At 51.6% G+C, this 26,120-nt stretch overlaps 1 protein-coding gene across 1 annotated transcript in view; it reads right to left on the bottom strand.

Moving 5' to 3' along the window:
- The window catches only part of PTK2 (protein tyrosine kinase 2), a 179,194-nt gene that overhangs the window by 58,673 nt on the left and 94,401 nt on the right, over positions 1–26,120 (bottom strand). Inside the window, exons 13-15 of the mRNA XM_023524973.1 lie at positions 22,350–22,380; positions 19,091–19,143; positions 893–949 (exon numbers count right to left, since the gene is read on the bottom strand). Coding sequence (XP_023380741.1) covers positions 893–949; positions 19,091–19,143; positions 22,350–22,380 — 141 coding nt within the window. The remainder of the gene's footprint in view (positions 1–892; positions 950–19,090; positions 19,144–22,349; positions 22,381–26,120) is intronic.

Below are 26,120 nucleotides of genomic sequence, written 5' to 3'. Positions count from 1 at the left end.
CACGCCTGAGCGGGGCGGGCTGCTTCTCTTTGTTTCGGTAACATCTTCCTCAGTGTGTACTGAGGAAGTAAATCTAAATTCAAGCACCTTAAAATATTTACTCAACAGGGCACAGCACCCCACCGTTTATGTCACGAACACGTCAAGCTCTACTGAGACCTGGGCATCCGGTGCCGAGTTACCGAGGCCGCCAGGCTGCGAGGTGGAGTTGGAACTGGGCCTCTTTAAGAGGCAGGTTTACAAATTTTTTCTGTGAATGAAATTTCGAGGGAGTCTCCAATTCAAGATTCGGGACTACACGCTCCAGCGCAGGACCTGGGGCTTCCAGACTGTCCCCAACTGAGAAGCAGTGCCGCAGGGAGAAGGGGCGTGCTGGCATTCTGGGCGGCGGGAGGTCGTGGGGGGCCCAGGTGGCAAGGGGGTGGTGGGGGTCCCAGGCGTTGGGGAGGTCATGGGGGGTCCCGGGCGGTGGGAAGGTCGTGGGGGGCTCTATGCCCCCGTACTGCCCACCGGAGCCGCCCGGCCCCTCCGTGAGCAGCCAGTCGAGGGGAAAGTCCACCCGGCACATATTCAAAACTGGATACGGGAGTTCATTTTAACTTTAATAATGCTCCTTTCCACAGAGAAAACAATACCCTAATCAATGAAGGTCGCACTACCACAGACCCAGAAAGCAAGCTGACCAAAGTCCTGTAACTAAACTAACTTACTACTGAGTTTTAGGCACTTAAAATACAGAATTCTGAAGGTTGAAAAGAATATTTCCGTTACGCACTCAATGAGGTATTAAAAATAGTTCTAAAAAGACAATAAATATGTAAAACTTTTAAATGCGAGATATTTAAAAGTTAAAACTGTCAAATCTGAACGACAGCGAAACCAGTGTACTTACTTGAGGGCATAGTGTAAGTATCTTCTTCATCTATAATCTCCGCATAATCGTCTGTTTCTGTACAGAAGGAAACAAATATGTTGGAAGACGTTACATATTTGACCTCCTGGCTTTTAACGTAATTTGAAAGGCAAAACGATCTGCTTAAATTCCCTACTATGCTGTCATATTCTTAAAACACTTTTACTCAACTTTTGCTCACACATGAGTCATTTATGGAAATAAAAGTGACATCACGGTCCTATGGTAAAAGACACAGGCTTGTTTCTCAGAGCAAACAGCGCTAACACAGAAGGCCCTTGTGGAAGACAGAAAGCAACGACTACGTGGGTGACTGACAGCCACCCGTCTGCACTGGCTGCTCGCCTCTGCCTCGACCACACCGACACAGGTTGACACGCACGCCACCGTCTGCGGGGAGGTCTCCAAACACGACCGGTATCTCAAAAACACGGTATATCTGGCATTATTCCTGAGACTCTACAGCATCGTCTAAATGCTCTCCTTTGGAAAACGAAAATGGCAGCCCAATTTTTGAGGAGATTAACTGGGCTATTCTATTTCACTTGTTCAGGGCGAAAGCAACCCAGGAATTTATCTCGTTAAATTCTTCACTCAGGTGTTTGAAGAGCATACGTTAATGTCAACAAGGTAAAAGAGCCACCAAGAAGAAAATGAGAGCAAACAGTGAGTTCTCTCCTGAGACAAGGAAGGCGTCCCAGGGTTTCCGCGTGTCCCTTTCGGTGACACAGCAACCTCACAACTGCCACCGCGACGCAAGGGGTCACTGCTGGCAAATCCCCGCCCTCTCCTCGCCTGCTTTCTTTTTGCGGTTTTATGGAGATATCACCGATACGTGACACTGTATGAGTTTAGGGTGACAACATACTGACGTGATACATGCATATGGTGCAAGCTGATCTGCACCGAAAGTTTAGTTAACGTCTGTCACTGATATTTTTTCAGTGGATGACATGGCTGTGTTTAAAGGGGTTCTCCCCTCAAGACACACACGTACAGGTGAAGCAGTATGACATTCGCCGCTAGGTACTCTAGGGGGAGGGGAGGGGCGCTGGGAGACCAAGGGAACAGGACCGTCCGTGAAACCTGTGATGGGTAGGTGGGGTGTGTTATCCCAGTTTCTCTGTCTATGCCTGAATTTCCCATAATAAAACGTTTGTTAAAAACCCACATCAATGGGAGAGAAACCCACGTGAAGAAAACCATCACTCACTTGAGTAACAATCACACGGAAAATCTGGGAAGAGGAACACCCTTGGGTGCTTGTGCAGAGGGCCTGGGCGCTGGGCAGGGGGTGTGGGGGAGGGAGGCGGGCCTGCCTGAGTCACCGCGTGGACAGAGGCCATTCTGAAAATTGCAGCCGGCAGCCACCGGAAACCCAGAGAAACCAAAAGCTGAAAGTTCTTTCTTCGGTGATGCCACTATTATTTCATTCGGATGTTAAAATTATACAAACCAAACAAAGAGACTAAATACGGTTTACAGACTCTAGGATTCAATCATCCCACGTATGGCTATGATAATGATTGAGATCAAATCTCAGAGCTCCTGGGAGAATTTGTTTCTTAATTTGTAATCATCACTAAAATTTCAGCCGCCGGAATGTGAAGTTAATAAATCAATACTCTTTTAGGACATTTAGCAAGTAAAAGTATCCATAAGTACTATATGTGACAAGTAAATAATCTATATTATTCTTACATTTTTATAAATAATATTACGTACGGAATTAAAGAAAAAATCAAACCAACCTCAGACTTTACATTCTTTATTTCTGTATTTCCCCCTATTATCCTGTCCTCATTGAACACCAAGAACAGTCGATTGTCACGTTCTAGGCCCACAGCTTTGCTTTCGTGTAAGATGGCTTAACAGATGCTGAGGGATGAAGTCTGGAGACGGAAGGGAGCCACTTGGCACACGTAAGAAACAGGACTAAGCAGGGCGGCATCTGCTCTCACAGGGGGCCAACGGGAGCCCCGCCAGGGGCCTGCGGACGTGCGCTGACCTTCACTCTCGACGGTCGGTAACTCAGCAGGCTCGGCTGCACACCACTCCCCTGGGGAGCTAGCAAGACGGAGGCCGCATCGCCACAAACAGATGCTCCCTTCCTGCCTTCTCTACAAAGCACAGGCCTTGGGACAGACAAGGCACTTGCTGACGCCGAGGTGGCCGGATTCCGGGATGAAAGCTGCCCAGACCTCCCTGGACCTCCCAGTCCTGCTTCCCCCCACCAGCTGCCCTATCGCTAGAATGGCTCAAGGATCTCTGACCAGCCTGCACCTGGCTCCTCGCTTAAGGAGATGCTAGGGACCACGCAACTCCATAGGCACCAAAGTGTCACAGGGCCATGGGGGAGGGTCACTGTCCCCATTCTTAAGCCTTGTCAGGGAACACGGTATCTGCCGCCTGGATGGAGAAGGTACAATACTGCCCGACAGCAAAGCGGGGACGTCTCATGGAGAGCTTACCAGCCGCCTGCTCCTGCTGGCTCAGAGCCATTTCTAGTTCTAGCCAGAGTGTCACCTGTTCAGTGTTGCCCTCCTCAAACTAATTTGCCCCCCACATCCATGACTCTTAATCACGTTGCCTGTTTTGTTTTCCTGGGTATCTTTCACGACCATCTGACAGTCCCTGGTTCCTTGTCAGCCACTTGTCCCCATGGGAGCGGAGCCCTGTGTGCCTGGCACGGAGTGGGTGCTCCGTAAACACCTGCTGAACTAGAGAATGAACGCATTGTGAGTGGACGCGTCCCTGTCGATGTGGGAAAGAACAGCCGAGGAGCGAAGGGCAGAGCTGTGGCACTCGGGACGAGGCGCAGGACCACACGCGTGGGGGTCGCCTGCCTGACCCCGAGAAACCCCTGCGCCTGTCTCTGCCTCAGCTGCGCCCTCATGTGTCGAATGGGAGTGCATCCCTGGGGGGTGGCTGCGAGGATTCGGGGAGATGCTGTGAGTTGAGGGTGGCCCTGCCGAGTGCATGAGGTTTTGCTTCTGGGGGGACCTGGCGCTGGGGGCGCTGGGCTCCCCGCCTGTTGAGAGGCTCGGCCTTCCCGTCTGTCTGACCATGATGGCTGCTGGGACTGCCTCCTTCCACAAAACCCTCAGCGGAGATACCAACTTCTGAAATACTGAGGCACTAGAAATAAAAAAGCTAGTGTGCATCAGGCTAGCACACGAACCTGAGCTGGGAAAAATCAAGTCCGTACCCCTCAGTAATTCACAGTCACCAGAAAGAGCCTGTAATCTTCTTCCTTCGATGCTATGTGAATTCTATATGAAACCTTTGGGGATTATCCAGGCTATCTGGGAAATACTCGTAATGACACCTGGCGTGTAGACGTGTGCAGCAGGGGTCATGTGAACGGAGAAGTGGGAGCTCGTACCCTTCCTGAGCTGGTTCTCACGGAGCGGGGTCAATACTGCTGAGGGCGCGCGGACGCACTGAAGTCCCACTGGAACATTTTTTCAGTGGATGACATGGCTGTGTTCAAAGGGGTTCTCCCCTTCCTTTGAGACACACACGTACAGGTGAAGCAGTATGACATTCGCCGCTAGGTACTCTAGGGGGAGGGGAGGGGCGCTGGGAGACCAAGGGAACAGGACCGTCCGTGAAACCTGTGATGGGTAGGTGGGGTGCGTTATCCTAGTTTCTCTGTCTATGCCTGAATTTCCCATAATGAAACGTTTGTTAAAAACCCACATCAATGGGAGAGAAACCCACGTGAAGAAAACCATCACTCACTTGAGTAACAATCACACGGAAAATCTGGGAAAAGGAACACCCTTGGGTGCTTGTGCAGAGGGCCTGGGCGCTGGGCAGGGGGTGTGGGGGAGGGAGGCGGGCCTGCCTGAGTCACCGCGTGGACAGAGGCCATTCTGAAAATTGCAGCCGGCAGCCACCGGAAACCCAGAGAAACCAAAAGCTAAAAGTTCTTTCTTCGGTGATGCCACTATTATTTCATTCGGATGTTAAAATTCTACAAACCAAACAAAGAGACTAAATACGGTTTACAGACTCTAGGATTCAATCATCCCACGTATGGCTATGATAATGATTGAGATCAAATCTCAGAGCTCCTGGGAGAATTCGTTTCTTAATTTGTAATCATCACTAAAATTTCAGCCGCTGGAATGTAAAGTTAATAAATCAATACTCTTTTAGGACATTTAGCAAGTAAAAGTATCCATAAGTACTATATGTGACAAGTAAATAATCTATATTATTCTTACATTTTTATAAATAATATCACGTACGGAATTAAAGAAAAAATCGAACCAACCTCAGACTTTACATTCTTTATTTCTGTATTTTCCCCTATTATCCTGTCCTCATTGAACACCAAGAACAGTCGATTGTCACGTTCTAGGCCCACAGCTTTGCTTTCGTGTAAGATGGCTTAACAGATGCTGAGGGATGAAGTCTGGAGACGGAAGGGAGCCACTTGGCACACGTAAGAAACAGGACTAAGCAGGGCGGCATCTGCTCTCACAGGGGGCCAACGGGAGCCCCGCCAGGGGCCTGCGGACGTGCGCTGACCTTCATTCTCGACGGTCAGTAACTCAGCAGGCTCGGCTGCACACCACTCCCCTGGGGAGCTAGCAAGACGGAGGCCGCATCGCCACAAACAGATGCTCCCTTCCTGCCTTCTCTACAAAGCACAGGCCTTGGGACAGACAAGGCACTTGCTGACGCCGAGGTGGCCGCATTCCGGGATGAAAGCTGCCCAGACCTCCCTGGACCTCCCAGCCCTGCTTCCCCCCACCAGCTGCCCTATCGCTAGAATGGCTCAAGGATCTCTGACCAGCCTGCACCTGGCTCCTCACTTAAGGAGATGCTAGGGACCACGCAACTCCATAGGCACCAAAGTGTCACAGGGCCATGGGGGAGGGTCACTGTCCCCATTCGTAAGCCTTGTAAGGGAACACGGTATCTGCCGCCTGGATGGAGAAGGTACAATACTGCCCGACAGCAAAGCGGGGACGTCTCACGGAGGGCTTACCAGCCGCCTGCTCCTGCTGGCTCAGAGCCATTTCTAGTTTTAGCCAGAGTGTCACCTGTTCAGTATTGCCCTCCTCAAACTAATTTGCCCCCCACACCCATGACTCTTAATCACGTTGCCTGTTTTGTTTTCCTGGGTATCTTTCACTACCATCTGACAGTCCCTGGTTCCTTGTCAGCCACTTGTCCCCATGGGAGCGGAGCCCTGTGTGCCTGGCACGGAGTGGGTGCTCCGTAAACACCTGCTGAACTAGAGAATGAACGCATTGTGAGTGGACGCGTCCCTGTCGATGTGGGAAAGAACAGCCGAGGAGCGAAGGGCAGAGCTGTGGCACTCGGGACGAGGCGCAGGACCACACGCGTGGGGGTCGCCTGCCTGACCCCGAGAAACCCCTGCGCCTGTCTCTGCCTCAGCTGCGCCCTCATGTGTCGAATGGGAGTGCATCCCTGGGGGGTGGCTGCGAGGATTCGGGGAGATGCTGTGAGTTGAGGGTGGCCCTGCCGAGTGCATGAGGTTTTGCTTCTGGGGGGACCTGGCGCTGGGGGCGCTGGGCTCCCCGCCTGTTGAGAGGCTCGGCCTTCCCGTCTGTCTGACCATGATGGCTGCTGGGACTGCCTCCTTCCACAAAACCCTCAGCGGAGATACCAACTTCTGAAATACTGAGGCACTAGAAATAAAAAAGCTAGTGTGCATCAGGCTAGCACACGAACCTGAGCTGGGAAAAATCAAGTCCGTACCCCTCAGTAATTCACAGTCACCAGAAAGAGCCTGTAATCTTCTTCCTTCGATGCTATGTGAATTCTATATGAAACCTTTGGGGATTATCCAGGCTATCTGGGAAATACTCGTAATGACACCTGGCGTGTAGACGTGTGCAGCAGGGGTCATGTGAACGGAGAAGTGGGAGCTCGTACCCTTCCTGAGCTGGTTCTCACGGAGCGGGGTCAATACTGCTGAGGGCGCGCGGACGCACTGAAGTCCCACTGGAACCGCCGAAGGTGTTTGCGAATGGCAATACTGGCCATATTTCTCCAAGAATTCTCGATATTGACTTGGTTCTATTCTCTATTTTAATTTCCTGGCTTTTGATTACGGGACAGTATGACACAGATAGGAGAGGTGTTTTTACATACTCACAGGCCTCTGAAAACTTGGGAGCCCAGCCTGAAACAGCCTGGGCCTCCCAAATAATCGTGATCAAAGAAAAACAAGAACAGGAGACAGGTTCACAGATCTGCACCCTCCACTTAGTACTGATGATGGCAGCGAGCATTCTCGAGAGCTTACCATACGCAGACCCGGCTGTAAACAATGACATACAGTGTCATTTAACCCTTGAAAAAAATCCTACGAGGTGGTACTGTGATCATCATCCCTGTTTCACAGGCAGGAAACTGAGGCGCCCGGGGGATATGTAAGTTTCTCGAGGTCCCGAAGCCACTCCCTGGGGGCTGGTATCGGAACAACACTCCAGCGCACGGCCGTCCTCACGCTGATGAGCGCGTCTCCTCGCGAGACGTGAACGTCCCCCTGGAGTCACTCCGGGGACCCCCACCCCACGGGCAGAGCCTGCTCCGCGGCTGCTCACGCGGAGGCCCATCTGGGCCTGTGGACTCGGGAGACAGGCTTGGGATCCCTGGCCCGTGAGTTAAATATTTCAAAATAAACATTAAAAAAACATGGAGACTTCTAAAACCTTGGACGACATTATAATATGAAAGGCCTGGCATCACAGCGTGTGGTGACAGGGAGACACAGACAAAGGACAGATACTGACAGCTCGGAAATTAAGAAAGTACTGAGTTCCCGTCTTAAAGCAAGGTGGAAAGACACACGGTAGGGTCGCCGCCGGAAACACCTGCACGCAGAACGAGCCTGAGGCTTCTGGGGTCGCTGGGAAGGGGGTCGGTCTGTAGGCTCGGAGGGGGCCTCCATGGACGAGGAACAGCATCGCTGGGCTGTGAATAAACAGAGCCCCACGGAAACTTCCAGGCTCAAAAACGTGTGGGTGCTGACACCCTGCTGAGCTTCCCAGGGCAGAGGCTGCAGACAAGGTGACTGTCCCGTGTCTCCTTTGCCTGCCTGGGAGGAAACGGTGGCCCTTCTCCCCTGGCGGCACTGGTGTTGGACACCTGCACCTCTGCCAGCTGGTTCCCCGACGGGGGAGGGTCTGCTCTGGCCTAGCTCTCCGACCTGAGCTGGCTGCACGACCCCGCCCGGGGGCGGCGAACTTCTCCTGCAGTGAGCAGTTTGGACCTGGCTGGTCGCACAGTCTCGGATGCAACCACTCGGCTCTGCTGTCCCCGCTCCAGTGGGTGAGAAAGAGCCACAGCGACTCGGCGGCAAGGCAGCGTGGCTGTCCCCACAGAACTTCACTCGGGGGTGCTGAGATGTGCGCTTCGCGTAGCTGACGCCACAGATACTATTGATTTCCCAACCATCGCGAAATGCAGCGCTCATTCTTAGCTCAAGGGCCAACACAAAAGCAGGAGGTGGCGCACGCGTCTGGCCCGTGGACCCCGGGCGGCGGGCCGCTGGCCCACACCTGTGATGGGGTGCTTAAGGCTCGGCTTACTCGCCTGTCAGATGGGAACAACAGCGCTCAGGGGCCCTGTACCGGGAGATGCAAATGTGGGGGAAAAGGCATGAAAGTGCTTCGTTTCATCCACAATTGGTGACAACCGACGACGTGCAGCCACTTCTCTAGCTCTCAGGCTGTTGCAGCAATCCCCCCAACGCCCCGGAGACCTTTCACAGCCGAGGACGCAGGACACGAGGCAATCTGCTCACGATGACTCAGCGAGTGGGCTGGAGCCAGGACGGCGCGGGGGGCGGGGGGCAGCGTGAGGCTGCGGCGGGGACCTGCCCCTCATCCGGCGGCCGCGGGCTAGTTCATCCCGCAGCCCGGTGATCGCCGTTTGCTCAGCGGCATGACAGTGAAGACGAAAGCAGTGGCAGGGTGGACCCGGGCTGGGACAGCGAGCGGGCACGGGTACGAGGGGCCTGCTCACACGGACGCCCGCCGTGAAGCTGCCCACTGGCCACGGCCAGGGGCTCCGTCTAGAAATGAGCTCAAATCCCCTGCTGCAAGTGCCCGGAGAAGCTGCACATCCTCGAGGGCACAGAGTCAAGGTCCTTCACTGCGAGGGCTCTGCTCGCTAAGCCAAAGTCACCAACCCGCTCACCACAACGAACAGGTGACGCCTGAGTCAACCTTCCATTTAATCACGAGAGGAAAAACGCCCCTCCCCCTTCCTTTTAAACAATCTTACTCCTTTAGGATAAAACAGTATAAAGTTCCACGCAGGCCGTGCCCGAGGTAGACGAGAAACATAAGACACTAAATGTGACTTTTACATTTCTCATTTATTAAGTGCGATCCCCAACTGCTTGGAAAAGGACCGTTACCACTACAGCTGCTGTTTCTCTAAGCAGTCGCTGTGGCTCTAACCGCCGTTCAGCCCCCCTCTCCGCTGCCTGGCTCCCACGCGAGGAATGATTACACGTGAGCACTGCACCTGGGCAGCTGGACACGGATCTCCACCAGCTAGTGCTGTCGAGGAGGACTCATCTTGCTGAACGATAACATTTTGACATTATTTTCTATAACTCGAAGTTTTTAATAATGAAATCTAGAAAATTCGCTATGAGTACATACAACTCAAATTTACCACTGAGATGTAATAAACCTAGTCTTTCCATGTCAGAGCCCCAAACGATTTTTAAGAGACCATCCGCTCACTCCATCACTTTCATACTTGTTCTGCCGGCTTAAAACCACATTTTGCCTTTCATGAAATACTGAACTACATTAAATCAATAAATAATTATCTCATATCAGTAACATGAATGTGAAAATAAATATTACCGTCCCCACTAATTTCATCTGCAGATCCAGGTGGCATGCAAAGAAAGGGGGCAGGGGAGGAAGAGAGGGAAGGAGAGAGAGGGAAGGGAGAAGGGGAGAGAGGGAAAACACTATTAAAATGACAAGTAAATCAAAGTGTAAGGAAAACAAAAAAATTACCCCCCAAAGTCTAATTCAAAGCTAAAAGAAAGATTGTAGCAGTAAGTATGTTTACTTGATTTAAGGCGTTATGCTAAGTTTTAAGCTGTCAACACATTATACAAAGTTACATAGCAGCACTTTAGAGTTTAAGTCAGTTTCCATAATACTAAGCAAAATTAATTAGACTGCCTCTCACAGTTAAACGTTAAAAATGGCTTCTATCCCCCTCAACCCTTGGACAGAAATGAAAACTACCAGTCAGTCGTGTGTGTGCTAAATGATGACCAGGGGACCGGCCCGGCTGGGGCTCCTCTGGTGAGCCCAGCCCTTAAGCAGTTAGTAAGGCACTTGAAGCTCTGATGACAAGTCAAGTTTCCATTTATATTTACGCAGCATTTGGAGAAATTCCTTTTCCATTATTACAAATAACCTTCGCTTTCCTGGAAAACCCTCCAAGTAGCCTGGCTACGGCATCCCTGAACAGCTGCCCCCAAAGCAGAAAAAGCGGCCCCCTGGGGCTCGTGGCCATTCCCCTCATCCAGCCGCATGCTCTATCAAATGCGAACACGGAGTATCCGCTGGCCCCCGGGATACAACACTAAGACCCATGATAGCACCGGAAGCTCCTCCTTGCCCTGCCATGCACGTACAAATCTGCAAACAGGCAAAGGAAAGTCCACTCTCAGGAGAGGAGCCCAAAGACCTGTATGCACACCCGCACCCCTGTCGCTGCTGGGCAGCGGGTAGCACACACGCGAACACCCAGGAAAGGTGCCTCTGCTCAGGGCCAGCTACAAGCGTGTAGTTAGGTCCGGGCACGGGCACTGTGGTTAGTGAGAGCTGTGCGAACGTGAGGGCAGTACCCGCAGGGGGAGGGTCGTGGGCACAGAAGACCAAAGGGAGAAAGCGCCTGGCTTTCTTAACTTTATGCTGGCAGTGACTGACTCCTGTACGAAGAGGCAGGAGAAGAAGAGAGAAAAACAGAAACATTATTTCAATTCAAAAGAAAACTTCCATTACATTTTAAGGTATAGCTATAAAAACATACAAAATTGCAACATTTTATCTGACTACTGACACAATTTCTTACTATGATTGACTTGGGCTTTAAAAACACATTAATATTTTAAAATGCAATCTTCTCTTTTAGCAAGATTAGCGCTAGAAACAAACTTTTAGCAAGACAGTAACAAGTCTCCCAGCTCCTCGGAGCCAGCCAAGTAGAGGTACAGGTATCTTTACAAATAACAAAACCAAAACAAAATGAAACAAGACAAAAAACAAAGACCGATAAATAATTCAAGGCACATCTAACATTCGACCATGAAAAAAAAAAATTGCAGGCAACTACCGGATCCTGCTTTGTGAAAGAGCTTTATGAGTCATTTCCCCCCAATCATCAGCAAAGACGGACTCACAGACCTTCAAATGCACCTTAAATAAATCACCTGAACATAAAAACCTGGTGATGAGGATGTCTGAACATGCAGGTTCCAAAGCGCCTACCACGAGCATCATTTATGCATCCCCGCCCCCGCTCACTTCCCAGAAACTCATCGGAAATGCAACTGGATCGACGAGACCCATCGCAGACCGCCCCCCGGAGCTCGCAGCTCAGTGAGGAGATGGAGAAGCAGCGTCCCTGTGCGGTGACGGCGACGAGACAAATTAAAGCACAGTCAGACAAGGGACACATGACACAGCTCTGCGGCGGTGACACACATGGCAGAAGAGACACAGGCGGCATGAAAATTTCACTGCAGACCCACAGGGACCCCGCCACAAAGATCAGGACGTCGGGCGTGGGCCCGGGGAGACGGCCCAACGCACGGACGTGATCGGCATGTCAGGGGCGGAGGAACGTGGAGGTGAACAGAAAGTCCAGAAACGTCTCGAACGGGATGCTGCAGGCCCCACAACGTTTAAGGCGACACCGAGGCCCGACGCGGTCGGTCCCAGTGGACCGGTCTTCTTCTGTCGCCTTCGGCTACGCAAGGGAAACGACGGCCCCCTTTGGCCAGAACTCAGCTCTGCTTCCCTCCTCGGACTGCTGAGTGTTGACGATGCTGAACTCTGCCCGAGCCACGTGTTCTGAGAAAAGGTCCTCCTAGCAAATCATCCAGCTGGGGGGTCGTGGGAATGTCCAGCCTCAACCACGTTCAAAACCAGGCCTTCCCCATGATGCTCGAACGAGAACATGCCACAGAACGACGTGTGGCTAGCGAGGCAGCGCCTCATCTTAAAAACTGGTGAATAAAGGGAAAGAATGAGGCAGTTTCCATGTCTTTCCAGAAGGAACCATTCCTTAGGGTAACTGAGCAGCGGACGAGGGAAAGTTGTCTTTAGAAGTATTCCAGCTAAACGACTGACGAAGGAACGACAGAACTCGCTTGTCGCCGGTCTGCGGCCCCGAACGAAATCTAGGCGTGAACATCAGTAGCTGCCGAAGCCATCAGGTGAAATGCTCACAGGATCTCTATAGTGGCTGCATCGCAGACTGACCAAATCTACCAATGCATCTTAATGTCACAGAGACACACAGCCAGACGTCACATCACATCTCCCATGACATAGTCTTTAAAAAAATCACTGAGCCTGACTGATCAAACTTCTCTCAATCTTAACAACTAGCTTGCAGGAGATGCAGGACTACAGGGGCCTGAGAGGAACGCACTCGACACGACATCACAGAGATGTGATCAGCCAGATCCAGAGGGTAGATAGGGAATGACAGCATGTCACAATTTCTTCAACAGATAAATTGCAATCAGGGAAAAGAAAAATAGAGTCCTACTGAACAGACTTAGGAGGAGACAGGAGACGCAGGAAACCAAGGTCAACCAGCACTGCGTACCTGACTCTTAGACACTTTACGATTACTGGGGAACGTGTGTTTCTGTAATGGGGTGGAGGCACCGAATCTGGGTGATGAGCACCTGGAGATCATCACACAGTTCCGTTCTCTTTACGCTGTATGTCTGTAATTCCCCATGATAAAAAGTTGTAAAAATTAAACATTCAAAAGCTTAATAATATTCATTCATTCATACGATTTCTTGCTTGTAAAAGTATCAAATATTTTTGTCCTGATTCATGCAGCTAGATTTTAATAAATTACACAATTATTCTGCAGCCACAACAGGCTACACACTGGGGGGCAGGGGAGCCTCAAGATTAAATTCTAGAATTTATAGCTTAAAAGTTTTGAACTGTCCTTTAAAATTTTTCTCTGTAAAGGAAATAAATAACAGGGCCTTTTGATAGTAGCAATATTTGTTTTTATACATAGCGAGATGATGCTTGGGCTTCTCTGTGTGGCCGGGGAGAGTCTGCAGAAGACAATATCCTCTGTGAATTTGTGCTGTTCTTATTACTGCTCTGCTTTTCACCTGGGCTCCTTTTCATGGGAAAGTGTCTCCAGCCACTCCCTGCCAGGGGCCCTCTGGGTGTATGCAACGTGCCTGCCACTGAGAGGTCAAGTTCAATTCAAGGGTACTACTTTACAATGTGTGCCGTGGACGCTTCAGTATCTATGGGATGCCAGAGTATTTTTCTCAACTCTTTTCGAAACCAGAGAGGAGAGGGATGGGATTCAGCTGCACCCTCAGATCCTAAGAGGCAAAGAGCATTCAAATGGTGTGATGCGGAGAGGGGGATGCGGAGGGGGGGGATGCGGAGAGAGGGGGGCCGGGGGAAAGGAGGCGCACAGTGGGGCAGTCTGATCAGTCGCTTCTGTATTCACCCACGGCACGGTCAGCCATCCTGTCTCTCCCCGCCCAGGGACAACTGTCAGCCTCCCACCGCTGAAGGGAGAAGAACTTCCGGCAAGCCAGGTGCTGGGAACCGGCCAACAGCATCGGATGATACTTACCACTCTGAACACACCAACGATCAGGAGCACTGATTTGATTAAATTATGTCATACAGCATATAATTTACAGAAAGTAACCTTGCACGTACTAGGTGACAATACTCTAAACTGGGACACTTTTTAAAAATTCCTGAAAGCTGCCATTTAAATCAAGCTTACAGCAGACAGACGACCTCGTAAATCACAGCATTGTCAACACTGAGCCTGGGATGTAAAGCAGCGCCTTCAAACCCGAAAAGAAGGCAGACTTTCGAACGTTAACGTGTCAGAAGTGACTCAATCCTGTGCTGTCCCCACAAATGGGGACCATGCTGGAGCCACGCCCTCCTCCAAGCACTGCTCCCTTTCTCCCAGGACACCATCCGGCTTCCTGAAAGCATCGGCGTGGGCTAAGGAGAGGCAAGGGGTCCTGGAGCCCAAGGCCAGGCCTAGGCCAGGCTCCCTCCTCTGGCTGCGATGCGAGCCGGGCAGGGACACCGTCTCTGTGAGCCGCACCCCTCACCTGTGAGTGGAGACACTGCAGAAGACTGTCCTGACGTCTACACCAGGTGGCCTGTGAATGTGCCGGCTGTAATCTGAGCCTCATTCGTAGGTAACTACTTACGTGCAAAGCAGTGACCTAACAGTGACTAACAGACCTGGTTCAGAGGCCATGGACAAAAAGAGAAAAAAGGCAGTAACATGTGGACTGCGTACACGCCACCGGACCACATTTCCCAGAACCTCACGGTTTACAAACTGCTTCTGCACGTAGAAAGTGGTCGGAGGACCTGTGATGCAGCAGCTTAACGGAAAGAACATGTTCCATCTTGCTACGCATATTTTAGTTTAGAGCAAATGTCACCCACTAACTTGAAAAACCTAAAAGTAATTTCATGTAATGGGAATGATGCTGAAAGGCCCATTCCGTTTGCTCTCGATTATGAACTAAACCAGAAGAATCTGTTGCAAAGTAAAAAATAATTTTTTACTCCCTCCCTCAGAAAAAGTGCGACCACCACTGGGTGACCGAACAGGTGCGTGTGTGCGTCCTCAAGGGCTCAGCAGAGGCCTCCGAGCAGCGCGTGCCCGGCAGAGAAAGGCCACCACGCTGGCCTCCCCATCAGAGAAGCGACAGAAAAGCTGCTGACACCTGTCGTCTCGTCGCGTGTGACCCAGGCGTCCGGCAAGGGCCCCGTGACAACGGAGCAGCAGCACAGCAGCACCCCAGCTGAGCCTCAGCTCTGGTCATGCCTGAGGCTTTACTCATTGATTGAGGGCCTGGTTTAATAAAACAAAATACTAAAACACGAAACCAACCAAACCAAACCAGTTGATTCCTTCAAAACACTTACAATTAAGCCTCATTCACTGATTTTCTCCTTGCAAATATCTGCGTTCCTGGGGGTTCTCACTCAAGGGCCCGTCCGGATCCGGCCTCCCTCCCTCCCTGACCACATGTGCAGACCCCTTGCGACATGCACCGGCCTTCCTGAGTTCTATGAGCACGAGTTTCCTCAAAACTGATTCGGCTAAAATAATCACTTCAGGCCCTCGGAACAATGTGCCCAAGGAAATACATGTTTTGGTAAGATGTTTCTGTAAACCTTACTTATTTTTAGAGAAACCTTGTCTAGATTTCCAAGATAAACTCTCCATGCACTTGACATCAACTGTAACTGACCTTACTGAAGAAGATCTAACTAACGGCATTTCCTCTGCACTGAAACGTGGAGAGCCCGGTGTCTCGTCTCCGGCACGTAAGGAGACACTCAGCTGACTTACCGGCCAGGGAAGTGATGGAGACCCTCATCCTTCCCGCTGCGGGCCTCCGCGCTCCTGGCCTAAAACCTCCTAGAAGTGCCCAGGATGGTTCACAGCGCACAGTGACCGTCAACGTGCTCGCCAGCGCTGAGGCGTCCTGCCTTTCTTCCTGGGCTCCGGCTACCTGAGGGCACGCGTCTAAGTCCCACACAGGCCCAGGCCCTGCTCACACCGATGCATTTAAAAACACTGCCAAGCACATAGGTCCCAGGCGATAAACGAGAGCAAACGGAACGGGCCTTTTCCTGTGATGGGGTGGGGGGTGGTCTAGGGGACAGTCACACCCACTTAGAGGCTGGAGAGGTGTCCAGCGGGCTGGAGGGCTCCAGGGAAGAAGAGGCTGGCGTAGTCAGGAAAGGCCTCTAGGAAGCAGTGACGTCTGAACCTGGCTTTGATGGTCAGAGAAGACCCTCTTGGGTGGGGACGGAAGTGGGCGTCAGGCAACCTCACTTCCCTGCCCTCGTACTGGGGTGAAGCCCTTCAGGAGGTCCTGCAAGGCGACAGAGCGGGGGGCACAACCGACCGTGCTCCAGTCGTGGCTCCGCTGTTGACGAGTTTGTTTGACCCTCTGCATTTCCTTCCGACCCTGCCTGCCGCAGCTCCTAGCCTGTACCCTCTGCCACCTCGGCTGCGCTGGATGCGCCCAGCTCCCGCTCCGGGGCCCAGTGCTCACGGGCCCCTAGTGCCTGCAGTCTCCGCCTCTCACTTCACGCAGGGACCTGCCCGCCTGTCACCTGCTCGGCGACGTTCCCGGACCACATTTTAAGTAACTGCTTTAGCTCAGCGCCGCTGGTCTGTCTCCTCCACAGGACATCGGTGCCGTAACGGGGGGGATCGGCTGTGCTCACGACCGTGCCCAGTATCCAGAACGGTGCCTGGCACACAGCAGGCACTCAGTGTCTGCTGACTGAATCAGTGCAAAATGGGAAATGTAAAACGGAGTGCTTTCCAGCTCGTGGGGTTCGCTAGCGGTTGGAGGAGGTGGAAGGTGGCAGAGGAGCACAGTCACGGCCAGTGCAGGGGAGGGCGCTGCGGCCCCAGCCACCGGCCTGCAGAAGGCACGGGCTCCATGCGGGAAGCAGACGCAGAGCCCGCGGGCACTGGGGCGTGGGGGGGGGGCTCCCCACTCTCACCGCACCCACAGGGTGCAGGGCAGGTCGCGAGGTAAAAAAAGAGCCTCGGGGCTTGGTGACAGGACCGGTTTTCCAGGTATTCCTTCAGAGCTTGCTGGGCTGGCGAGGTGTCCTGTTTAGTCTCTGTGGAAGATGGATGATCACCAGGCCTGCGGGTCCGGCCCCCTGGAGTGAGCAAGCGGTAGGCGGAATGACGACGGAGCGACGGGGATCTCAAACCAGTGCCGGCACGAGGTACCCACTGGACACGGGGCACTCTGCCCGCTCCCCTGGTTACCAGAGCGGTGGCCCTCCGGGAGGCAGTGCTGCTGACTCTGAGGGGCGATGATCAGAAAACCCCACGATGCAATAGCTCAAGCAGGACGAGGAGAAAGAAGGGGGCCAGCGGGGCAAGTTCTCAATTTCATCCGGCTAGAAAGCATGTGGGAGGGGGAGGGAGCGCCGCCCTTCATCTGCTGGGACGTAATCGATTCCTGGAACCTTCTGACCGCACAACCGCCCGTCTCCTTAAGTAAGCGTGGTGGCCGTCAGTCACAGAACATCGAGAGGGGACTGACATCTGCACCTCTGGTGACGGGGTGAGTAGGAAGACATGATAAAGGCAGGAGCACAAAGGCAGGGCTGGCCGCGAGAGATGTTCCAGAGCAGTTCCAGAAAAAACTCAGAAGAACTGAGGACACTGACTCAGGGGATCAGGGACTCGAGAGGAGGCCCGAGACCTGGAGGTTCCACACGGACCCGTTTCACGTCAGCACTGGCTGAAGAGCCCTGATGAGCCCGACAGGCATCCTGGCTCCCTTCGACCAGCAGCACATGTGGGGCACATGCAGGGCACACACGGGCACACACGGGCTCACCCGCACGCCGGGGCCTCACGCCTCACGCTGCTCCTAGTCCAGTGGGCGACACCCAGACACGGATGAAGTACTCAGCCAGCTCAAGCCTCATCTGCTCTACCGGATGCCCAGCGAGTGCTCCCTCCACTAGGTCAGCACCCCCACCACCTGGCACGTGGTGGCCCTTCTCCCTCCAGGGAGATCACAAGCTCCCCGAGGACTGGCTCACATCTGCGGGATCTCCCGCTCCCACCAGGACTGAACGAGGATGGGTTACAAACGCCAAGGCTGAGCACGTCTCGGGGCTGCAGCGTCCCCGATTAACGGTGCGTCTGAGACAGTGCCGGCAGCCCCGAGCCCGCTGGGCCTCCAGCTCTCAACCCTCCACGCCACCCTGTTAGGAAGCGGGCGATGACTCAAGCCGTACTAGCCAACACATGTTTGTCACACACTAGTTCACCACCAGAGTACCTCTGCCAAGCATCTAAATACGCACATGAATATCTCTTGAGAGGAGCTTATGGGACATTTGTGCAGAATAAGAGAACAATGAGCAATGACATTTGTGCTCTGGCACACGAGAAGAATCCAGTCACCGACTGCGCAAAAGCACCAAACTTAATTGCAGAAAAAACTAACTCAAGGCAAATTAAACTAACAGGAATTAGGTTTCTTGTAAGTCAGATGGTCAGATACTAGAGTTCAGAGGAAGCTACCCCATGTTTTAGAAATGCAACACATAAATCTAAAACCAGGGTACGTGTGTGAATACATATACATGCATACCTATATATGCGTGTACACGGCACACATGTACTATGTATACACACGTAGATACACATTTACACACACACACACACACACACACACGGGTCCAAAGAAGATGTTTTTTCCTTTTTCTCCCCTTTCCTGCTTTCCACATTTTCTATGGGGAAAAGACACATATATTTTGAAAACATACCACGGAAAGTACATCACACTCATCACACCCACGAACGAAGGGTTAACATAATGCTGATGCCAGTATCCTAACTATATTTTCAAAACAGCAATATTCAAACATCATTTTATGTTAATTGTGAAAAACAAAAACTGTTTAAAAAATGTTTCACGTATCTTGAACTTCAGAAAACAATATACAAAGTATATTCTGTTAAATTCTGCTGAATTGCAAAGATAAATTACAATGGCAACTTCAAAAGTAAAAATTTTCACTCTAAATACGATCGACATGACAGTAAAATTGAAAAACAACTTGAAATTCTATCTAATCTCGAGTCATCTGGCATCGTACGCATACAGCTCGTGGAGAAAAAGTCTACGAGCCACACTTAAGCCTATTTCATGAGGGTAAATTATGCGAAGTGGGCAGTCGGAACGTTTGACTTTGACAAGCTGTCCCAGGAGACGTCGCCACCGCGCACACGAGCAGCCGTCTGCCATACGGTGCTCCCGCTGCCACACCTGCCGTGGGTGCGTCCCCCACACAGCCTGCTCTGCGGCGTCTGCGAGGAGCCTCTTACCTGACACGGAGACCGCATGTGTCCGCACGCCCTGCTTGTCACTGTTGGCCAGCCTGCAACAGAGATGCACACCGCTGTGAATGCCACCCTCTCAGGCCCAGGCGGCGCCGCTCCCTCCGTCAGCACTGCCGGCGGTCGGGGGGGCCGGGCCGTGTCCCATGGGGGCTGACATGCCAGAGCGCAGGCTTTTTACAAAATCGGGTTCTACCACTTAAAGCCCTTAAAATAACCACCTGCCTTCACGTTTTAAATATCAGAAATCACGACAGACAACTGAAGTAACGCTGACCTGCTCTGAGAGAGCAACTTGTAACAGTGACTTAAAACGTTGCAATACCACTGAACGTGGTGGACGGGTTCTGTAAAACGCTAAGTTTAAATGCCAGGCGGCAGGGGGACTGCCCAGAGTTACGCAACGGAGCGGGGGAAGCACCTAGAAGTGAAATTTGCTCTCTAAAACATAATTTGAAACACTGTTGTCCAGCTGTTCCTTCTTAAACTCGGCACGTGTAAAAAGCAGGCCCTACATTCACATGTGTCATCATTTAGACTGGAAAAAGGTGAGCTTAATGTACCCGGCCACTTGTTTCAGGAGATGGCTTAATGACATTAGTGTTTTACATGTTGACCCACATAAAAGTCTCACCAAAGGTTTTAGTGACGTTTTAAATACACAAGTTTAGTTCAGTTTCAAATTTTTGGAAAGAATAAAACACAAAGAATAAAGGCACCCTACCGTCTTTAGATGTCAAAGTTACTTTGATCTTTTTGTAAAAGGAAACTTTTTCCAGGTACATAAGCATTTACTATAGAAGCACCGAATAGAAATTTTTGTAGTACGTAGAATTCGTACTAGGAAATATTAGAATGAAAATCATTCTTGAGAACTGGAAAGATTCAGTGTGCAACTGAAAACCCTGTATAATGAATGATTATAGTACAAAGCCACAGAATTGAGTTACTTTTATTGAATTTTCTAAATATGTGAAAAACCTTTTTCATAAAAGTTTAACAAAAGTTCTTTTCTGACAAATCATCAGTTTCTCTTGCATCGCGGCTACCTCTGAACTGCATTCATGGGAGAGTCACAGGGTACAGACTCGTAAGAAGGTACCATCTGCTTCCACATTCTGCTGCTAACATACTGGGGTCCCCTTCGCCACACCGCCTCTGCCACTGAGTCATCCCACTCACTCCGGTGTGGATTTCGCTGCCCTCTGATCAACAGTGGTAACAGGAGCTGCTGCTCCGTTAAAGTTTGCTTTATTCGATCAGTTTTTCTAGTATCTACGACCACTTCTAACCTACAAACTTCTTCACTCACTTTTACATCTATGCTTAAGATTCCTGTGTTTTAAACTTCAAAGTCACCCCTTGAAGACTCCACAACTGAAGGTCCTCTGAGCATGAGTTCTGGGCCTGATATGGGACATTAATAAATATTAATATTGCTGAGCCTGTGAAGCACACTGCCTAACAGCTCGAAGCAAGCTGGCCTCCTCCACCCCTCCACGCACCTGCACAGCTACTGTGTCCGTGTCAGGTCTACGACACCACGTGACCCTGGCCTTCGACAAGGCCACAGGGGTGTGGACAAGCAAAGAGTCCCTGTGAAGTGTGACACACTACGGTGAAGTAGGCGTTACGGGCAAACACGCAGGGATGCTCCCAGGAGCAGGGGGCCTTGGGACGTTTCCAGGGGAGGGGACGAGGATGACACCAGCCAGGCGAGCAGGGCCCGGCCGAGGACGAGGGGGCGGTGGGGAAAAGGAGGGTGGCGTGCTCGAGCACCTGAAGGACGCCAGGGCGGCTGAGGAGCGGTGGCATGAGGCTAGACGGGCGAGCAGGGCGGCAGCCACGCAGGACCCTGCCAGCTGGCTCAGGGAGGCCGGCACTCGTCCCCAGAGCAACGGCGAGCCTCGCGAGGGCTGGACTGAAGACAGGTCCCTCACAATGTAGGACCGAGTGGACAGAACGACGCGCAGGGAGAGAGGTGAGCAGTAAATGTCAGCCCAGTGGGCACGGACTGCTGTCCTCTGAGGCTGTCCTTGGGGATGTGGACTTCAGGGGGTTCCCACTGCCCCCAACTGATGGCACGACAATGACGTCGCTGTGCCCAAACGGTCCGTAGGAACGCAGTTCACGCTGGGCTCCTGCGGGCAGAGTCTGCACATTCCCAGGCCCGGCAACCGCCTGGGCACTGCGTCTCTAGCGGCTTCCTGGGCCAGCGACACTTCACACGTGATCGCAACTTCCTGCTAGCGGAAGCAGGGGTGTCCTGCCCGAGTTCGCCGGGAGAGGGCCCTTGGGAGCCTGCCCTGCCTCCCCGGGATGTCATCCCTGCGCCTTCTCCCTGTGCTGGTTCTGCTTTGTGGTCCTCTGCTGTAAGACAGCCGTCCGTGAGTGTGATCCTATGCTGGGTCCTTTCTAGAGAACCAAGAAACCTGGGGGGGTCTTGGGGACCCCGACACAGGAGTCTACTGGATAGCCCGGACAGGGGACAGCGATAGGCACAAGCAGGGGAAGGACCCCGGGAAGGCAGCAGGTGGACGGACCTGATGGGTTCAGGAAGCGGAACTGAAGGAAACAGCGAGGGGCGGTGATGGGGCAGAGGGCGAGGACGGCAGAGAGGGTGCTGAGCCTCCCAGGGGAACGCGTCCTCTGCAGGTGCCCGGGACTCTGCTCGCAGCTCTGTCACTCAGCGCATGGCTGCACGCGCGGACTGGCCTGCACGTCCGCGGGCCACGGCTCACTTTCGTTGGGTCCCGCACTCGGGGCACACTGGCCGAGACCAGAGGTGGTATTAAATAAGTTTTCCTGGCATCACTATTCGATTTTTAAAATTTTATAGATCAACGTAACTATTACAACATTTATGAACCAAACAAGTAAAAAATTAATGTAAATTACTTATTTTCAATTTTCTTACTTGGAAAACAACCAGAACAGTACCTATTTTCAAGTTCTTATAAAGACTAGCGATGGCTATAAAGTAACCTCCACCGCCTCCTCAGCATTATCACGATGATGAGTCTCAAGCCCCTTCCAAACTTACAACAAAGGGAAAATTCATTGCAGATACCTGATTAAACCTAAATACATCATGCGACTTACAACCGACTTCCTACTGGAACTACCTGCTAATTCCCTATTGTCGAATGTGGAAATCTGACCGTCTAGGCAAGCGGATAACAAAACGCAGTGATTTCCTGGCAGTTTCCAGCACAGGGAGCAACAACATGCACGAGGCAGCACTTACTTTGGTATCGATGGCAAAGCCCGTTCGCCTTCTGTGGAAAAAAAAAAAAAAGAATGGTGAGGTCCCTTCCACTCCTGAAAAGATCACGTGCAGAAATCGGGGGGAAGGATGAGTGGCGGCCCAGCACTTCCGCCACGACTCTTAAAGGAAGCTGATGCTATTTCAGGCTTTCTGGTTTCACTCTCAGTATTTGTAACAAACGTAAACTGGCAGCAGGCGCGTATGGTGACGAGGTCCTGCCTAACGGAAACAGCGCGCTCAGGTGGTAACCTGGGGGGAGATGTCCTTCCAGGAGGCTCCAGAACATGAGGCTCTCTTCCGGTCAAGGTCAGCACTCTGACCAAGGACCGAACATGCTCATGAGCAGCGTCACCCAAACCTGTGCAGAAAACACACAGAAGCGCAGACGCAGACGCACGAAGGGGCGGCCTCCCGAGGGACGGACGTGGCAGAGGAGCCCAGGAGCCAGAGCGGCCGTCCAGAGCACGCTGCGAGCCCTCCACCCACCGCGGTCGCCTCCCGCCAACGACCGGCGGGCCCATCCCTCTGGGCAGTGACTGGCTCCCGCTGGTCTCGTCACAGCAAAGGTCAAGCCTCTGTTCAGTGACTGGGGCGACACTCCTCACCCTTGCTCTTGTAAAGCAGGCAGCATGGCAACCGCTGGTTTAATCTCTTTTATCTGGATGAATCCAGAAAGCTCGTTACTACCAGAATCATCTTCTACACATATAAATTCATCAAGTCACTCCCCTGCTTAAAACGTGAGTCTCTCCACAGCTTTTAGGATGAAATGCCAGCACCTGGGCTTAACCCACAAAGCACTTAACCCACATCTTTAGGTGCGTCTGTGGGATGGGGGTAAAGGCAGGTAGGTGTCCGCCTACCACCCACGTCTCTGACGCCTTCCCAGGCAGCTCCTCGGTAATGCCCCCGGTGTGGTCACATGTACTGTCTGCCCAAAACGTCCCTCCTCGCGTCTGCCCTTGAACTCGGCCCCATCAGCTCCCTCCGCCTCCAGACGGCTCGCGTTGCCTTCGGCACACTCTCCAGTCCTTGCCGTTCCCTGACCCCGCGTGGCCGCACGCTGTATCTCCGTGGGCACGCCATGCTGCCTTCACACGTTCTGCCCCTTAGAGATGCTCTTCCGTCTGGTGGAAGCATCGTTCTTCAATCTTTCCAAGCTCGATTCGAGCACGGCCTCCTTCCCGGAGCCCCTCCCGGAACACCCGAGGCTCTGGACAGCGCGCTTCCCTCGCGTCAGATATTCGAAGGTCAGACTGACCCTGCCCATGGGGGTCCCTGACACCTAGTGCAGTATCTGGTGCCCGAGGCTCGCAGACCACTGTTTGGTAAACGAATAACTAAATCGGCGCTGGACCTCGAGTCAGCGGTTCTTTCTGAACAACTGTTTATTTACCTATAAAGACAAAGATCGAACCGCCTCGTTTGCAGGGAGAGCTGTGAGCTTAGACAGCAAAGAACACGCACATCTCCTGCATCATACCGTCCAAGCTTCTTCATTCCTAAGATGCTGATATCCAAACTTCAAGCAAAATAACCAAGTTCTACACCATGAAGCTCAAACTCAGAACACCGGGAAAGCCTGTGATGAGCCTCTGCCCCGGGGATGCCGCCCCTGCCCCTCCCGCCCCGCAGCGAGCACTGCCAGGGCCTTTCGCCGCGCCCGCGGCTTCTGCCTGAACTGCTGAAAGTCTTCCTTCCTTGGAGGGGAAAAGCGGTTATTAAGCATACGGTGAACACAGACTTCCTAAGCAGCTGTGCGGGAGGGGAAAGGAGGCGGCGAAGGAGGTGAGCAACACCGGAAGGATCTCGGGGGCACCTTTCCAGCGAGCGAGAAGGAACAGAATACTGAGAAAGACGGCGGCTGACACACTGGCAGCAGCATCACAAAAAAACGAGAACTCACTAAAATGCCCAATTCTAGGAGTTACTTCTTAACATTTCTTTAAATTTATAAGTTGAACGTGACTTCTCATGTCATTCACGTGGTATGTACATCATTTCACTGAATAAATTCTTTAGGAATAAGGGTGTGCATTGTATGAACCTACATTTTTATTTTGATTTTTAGAATCGAGGCTTTAAATTTTGAATAAAAGGTTTTATCTACTTTTTTTAATTAAATGATTAAGAAAAAATTACAGAATCATTGTAATAAATCTAAATCATAAAGGTATACGATGTGGGGGAAAAAACGGAAGAGTTGAAGGCCCCCAAATACAACTGCACCCTCCTTAGAAGCAGCACTGTGCACCTGAGCACGTGCCTGCCCAGATTTCCTTTACGCGTGTGCACGCACGCACGCACGCACACACACATGCAGGGTGGATGTACACGCACACACACGTGCATGGAGCTTTCCCACACGACGGCAGCACTGTGTCACCTTAACAGCCAGACGCTGCTGCATCAGGTGACCGTGTTCCCTCGTTTATTCACTGACCCCGTCCTGTGGATGCTTAGGTTGTTTCTAACTTTGCGCTGTGACAAACACCGAGTGCCCATGCTGTGCCAGTCTGTGTGGTCCTGCAGGCCTGATTCCTAGGAGGTGGCCCGCTGGGCAGAGAGCCCCTGCTGCACTGTCCTCCGAGCCCGCTGTGCCAAGTCACAGTGGCGCCAGCAAGGGGTGAGGGTGCGTTCTCCAACAGCCTTGCCGAGAATGGGCAGCGTCGGTCCTTCACCAATGTGAGGCGCCGAACAGTGTGCACTGTCTGCGTCCGTGTGCTCACCGGGCAGCTGCGTGTCCGTTCTTCTATGAGGTGGCCATTTGTAAAGGCACAGGGTTATCTTACTCAATGGGCTGGACGCGCTCTTGAAAAATAAAGACGTTTTAATTCTTCTCTGTATGTTACAAATGTTGTCCCCTGTATCATAGGTTTAAAAATATCTTTTACTAACAGAAGCATTTCCATACTTACATAAAAAAAAACTCTATTCATTTGGTTCCTTATATCGTCCCCTCCTCCTCTGCAATGTGCAGTATTTACTATCGTCCTACATACAGACTATTTCCTTAAGAATGATGAAATGATGATCCTACGTTAATGTGCATAATCCTTTCCTTTGAGAATTTTATTAAAATTAAAAAATTGCCATTGAGCTGTCCTGTGGGTAAGAGACAGATTAGATAACACCCCACAGTAAGGACCAAGGTCACATAGAGACTGGTGGACTTGGTTCAGGACATTCGGCTTGTGGCTCTTATTATATTTTCCGACCCATTAAGTGCCACCTTGAAAAGCACTTTATAAACTCCAAGCGATGAGGGCAGATCATGAAACTGACACAGTGCGGCTGGGCGCACTCAGAGCTGCCACAGAGAACTTCCGAGTCGGGTCACTTATGACTGCCATACTCCGTTACGCGGCCAAGCATGCATCCTATGTGGCTCACCACTAAGCAGTTTATGATCCACAGAAGACGGATGGCTACGTACATAACTGCTATTTAAAATACAGCACAAGGAAAACAGTACATCAGAGCTGGAGAAACATGTTTTGCCTTTATGTACTTGAAATTTTTAAAAAATCCAAATTAAAAAATGCACGTATGCTCTCGTCTACATATTTCTGAATACAGTCCATTAAACATGTTTGACTTAAGATATCATTTCGATTCGGCAATATAGCATCACTTTAGGTATCTATTATAATTCATCCTATAAAGACAACATGAAATTGGCAACGACCAATGCTCTGTGAGACGCATTTTCAGTTATGCTCTGTTCATATGAATGAAAAACTTAATATA

The sequence above is a fragment of the Pteropus vampyrus genome, unplaced genomic scaffold (assembly GCF_000151845.1).
Source record: "Pteropus vampyrus isolate Shadow unplaced genomic scaffold, Pvam_2.0 Scaffold514, whole genome shotgun sequence".
Taxonomy (NCBI): Eukaryota; Metazoa; Chordata; class Mammalia; order Chiroptera; family Pteropodidae; genus Pteropus; species Pteropus vampyrus.
This window is presented reverse-complemented; position numbering and strand designations above follow the sequence as displayed.